Genomic DNA, 3647 nt, shown 5'->3' on the forward strand with positions numbered 1-3647 from the left:
TTTATTGAGTGTATCACGGCAAGTTGTCTCCCAACTCATAATGCAGGCTTTGACGGCCTTTAGCAACGAAGCGGGCGTCTCTTTATGGTACCGGCCAGCCCGGCGGACCCGCCCACGACTTACCACAATATCTCTTTCTTTTTCTCCTATAAATGGCAATTTCATACATGTTGTGCTGTGGGTATTGTGCCTTTACACAAGCAGTTCTTGGCCTAAATCATAGTCCGTCTATGCCGATTTTTAGCATGCATTTTCTGTCAATTTGTCGATGATGGTTGACCAATTTCTGTGCAATTATACGGCATTGGTGACTTTTCACCGTGCAATTAAGCGAAGTCACTAAAATGGAGTGAATGGGAGCCGGTTTGGGATTTGGGGATTCCGTGCAAATTGACTAAAGTGTGCGGTTATCCGACGTGCAATTTGAACTGGCTTCTGCTGCATGCTGTAGTTTAGCCTGGATTCCATACCCCAACCTCAAGATATATCTTTCGTGTATACTTGAGATCGGGCTGGGGTTTGGTAACCAGGCTAGCTGTAGTTGATTCAGGATTAACTAACTATCAAACGTTATACAACTTAAAGTGGTGCCGACAAATAATCATTAACCTTACTAAAAATTCCTTATTTGTATGTTGTCATTTTATCCAGGAATGTCGGAGAAGTGGATAGTTCCCTGAGCAACAACTGAAACGGGTTACGTCTACAAAACTATGCAGCAAGGAAGTTCATTTATACAATGTATAAAGTAACAACATCCTCGCTTACCACATTTTTTTCCTACAGGCCCTGCCCACTGTGCTCATACAGCTGGGAAAGACCCTGGGAAAGGATACCGTCTGGCCGCCATTTTGTTTGTTTACTAACCCGGGCTGACCCTCTCCAATGACCCCTGCGCTATACCAGCCACACCATCACGGATCACCATCGCGTGATGGTATACCGCACGGTACGGAGGTAGTACCTTATACCGATGGCCATCGTGTGATGCTCACCCACCATCATACGATCACTACCGTGTGATGGTATATGAATCGGGTGCCGATGCACGGCGGCTTGTGGCTTTTGAGTTGAAATTTGCATCTCCGCCGGGCGGCCTTCGAAATAGCGTGCCGCGCGCGCGGAGTCAAAACGGGGCATTTTTCCGGCTGTATCTCCAACTTTTATGATTTTTAGCTCCTTATTATATGGATATTGTCAGCTAAAAATCAGATAGTATCGTAGTCAACATTCCATAGATTATAGACAAGGATTTTGATTGGCATTAATCAAGCGGTTGATTTTTAAGATTTTTTGAAAAACATTTACGGCCCCGCGGGCCGCTTCGTTCTAATGCGGGAAGGGGGTAGGTTTGACATGCCTAGTAACGGACAGAAATAAAAACAAATAAGTTTCGGGCAGTCCGCCCCTTTGAACACTGATTGTTTCTAGCTTACCTATCATTGGTCAAAAGGACAATTAGAACGACGCCCGACTCTGCTATTGGCCTGTTTTCTCCAATCCTCATTGGCTTCTTAGACAATATCTTTGTGACGCCATAAAAGTCCGGGAGTATCGGCAGTGTCTATCAGATCTAAAAATGATGTCTGAATGCTGAAATCACAGCCTTGATCTGACTAAAAAGAGATGCAAGATCACGTTGGGGATGCCAGCTACCATGATAAAAATCTGAGACCAGAAATAACCTCCTATCTGCGTCATTTGGCCACCTGAAATGGCGAAAATCAAAATCCTCGTGCCGTGTCGAAATTTTTTTCGATCTTTTTGTGACGTCATAATTACTTTATGATATTGCGGACATTAGCCAATCAGCGTTGAAAGAAATCGACCAATACAGTAGCAGAGCCGGAAGTCTACTGATTGTTCTCCTGACCAATAGGAACTAAGGGTTATAAAGGAGGACTGCCCGGAGCACGACGACCGCCTACGGCTACGGGGCAGAGTGCCCTGCCTTCCTATCTGCATGAGCCAATCAGATCGCGGCATCTCGGAGCGCCCTGCCCTTCGCATCTGCATCAGCCTATCAGATCGCGGCATCTCGGAGCGCCCTGTCCTCGTATCTGCATCAGCCAATCAGATTGCGGCATCTCGGAGCGCCCTGCCCGCTGTCCATTGTTCCCCAGGTCACCCAAGGGTATATAAGGCGGCCAAAATCGTACTTGACCATCAGTTTTGCCTGTTGAATCTCTAAGAGATCAAGTCTTCGCAGAGCGATTTTGAAATTTTCCTGATTGGAATTTCGTACTTCTACTATCGAACGTGATCAAGATGTCTGACGCATTCGGATTTATCAAGGACTTCCTGGCTGGAGGGATCTCTGCCGGGGTCTCCAAGACTGTGGTGGCTCCCATTGAGAGAGTCAAGCTGCTGCTGCAGGTAAGAACATTTCCTTGTCTCGCTTTGCGACTTTGTTTTGAGTTCTAGAATGTATAAATTTACATCTCGAAACGCAAACATTTGTTCTAAAACTTTTGACTAATACTTGTTCTGCGTTGTATGTTCTGGAATGCTGACATCGATTGTAAAGTAGTCTTTGTATTTTCTTTCTCACGCTCTAACTTTGTGTTTTCTTTTTGTTATGTTCAGGTGCAGGCAGTGTCAAAGGACATCCCCAAGGACAAGCAGTACAAGGGGATCGTGGACTGCTTCTCCCGTGTGACCAAGGAGCAGGGCGTGGCATCGCTGTGGCGCGGCAACCTGGCCAACGTCATCCGCTACTTCCCCACCCAGGCCTTGAACTTCGCCTTCAAGGACACCTACAAGAAGGTCTTCCTGGGCGGCGTGGACAAGAAGACTCAGTTCTGGCGCTACTTTGCCGGAAACCTGGCGTCCGGCGGTGCAGCAGGGGCCACCTCCCTGTGCTTCGTCTACCCACTGGACTTCGCCCGGACCCGCCTTGCTGCTGATGTTGGAGGCGGTGGCAAGCGCGAGTTTAACGGCCTCGCCGACTGCCTGAAGAAGATCCACAGGGCCGACGGGATGCAAGGGCTGTACCGCGGCTTCGGAGTGTCCGTCCAGGGCATCATCGTCTACCGCGCCGCCTACTTCGGCGGCTTTGACACCGCCAAGGGCATGGTGCCGGCCGGCTACGACAACTTCTTCCTGACCTGGGCCATCGCCCAGGGAGTGACCACCGCCTCCGGAGTCATCTCCTACCCGTTCGACACCGTGCGGCGCCGCATGATGATGCAGTCTGGCCGCAAGGAGATCCTCTACAAGAACACCCTGGACTGCTGGAGCAAGATCATCAAGACCGAGGGGTCGTCCGCACTCTTCAAGGGAGCCTTCTCCAACATCCTCCGCGGCATGGGCGGCGCCTTCGTGCTGGTCATGTACGACGAGATCAAGAAGGTTTTGTAAATACTACAACATCCTAACGTCGGTGCATAGTTGAGTAGTACAAATTTTGCACTCAATGTTTGTTAGAGATGCACTAGACTGACCATTTTAAATTGTCAATGTAGATTAACGATGCCGAGGAAGAGAATGTATATAATAAGTATAATTGTATAGACTATAAGTTATTACAGAGATGTTTATTTTTGTACTTCTATTTATAGAACCAAAACGAGGAAATGTATATAGTTCCTGATGTTTAATCCTCAATCAATCAAGTTAAACATTGATTTTTTTATGCAACTATGTAT

The 3647-nt window shown here is 47.6% G+C and overlaps 1 protein-coding gene across 1 annotated transcript; it reads left to right on the forward strand.

Moving 5' to 3' along the window:
* The first annotated feature begins 2151 nt into the window (after positions 1-2151).
* LOC118426708 (ADP,ATP carrier protein-like) lies at positions 2152-3647 on the forward strand. The gene is made up of 2 exons (XM_035836241.1): positions 2152-2376; positions 2587-3647. Exons 1-2 carry the CDS (start codon positions 2269-2271, stop codon positions 3358-3360), a joined length of 882 nt encoding a protein of 293 aa, XP_035692134.1. The 5' UTR covers positions 2152-2268; the 3' UTR covers positions 3361-3647.

Source organism: Branchiostoma floridae, chromosome 11 (genome assembly GCF_000003815.2).
Source record: "Branchiostoma floridae strain S238N-H82 chromosome 11, Bfl_VNyyK, whole genome shotgun sequence".
Lineage (NCBI taxonomy): Eukaryota > Metazoa > Chordata > Leptocardii > Amphioxiformes > Branchiostomatidae > Branchiostoma > Branchiostoma floridae.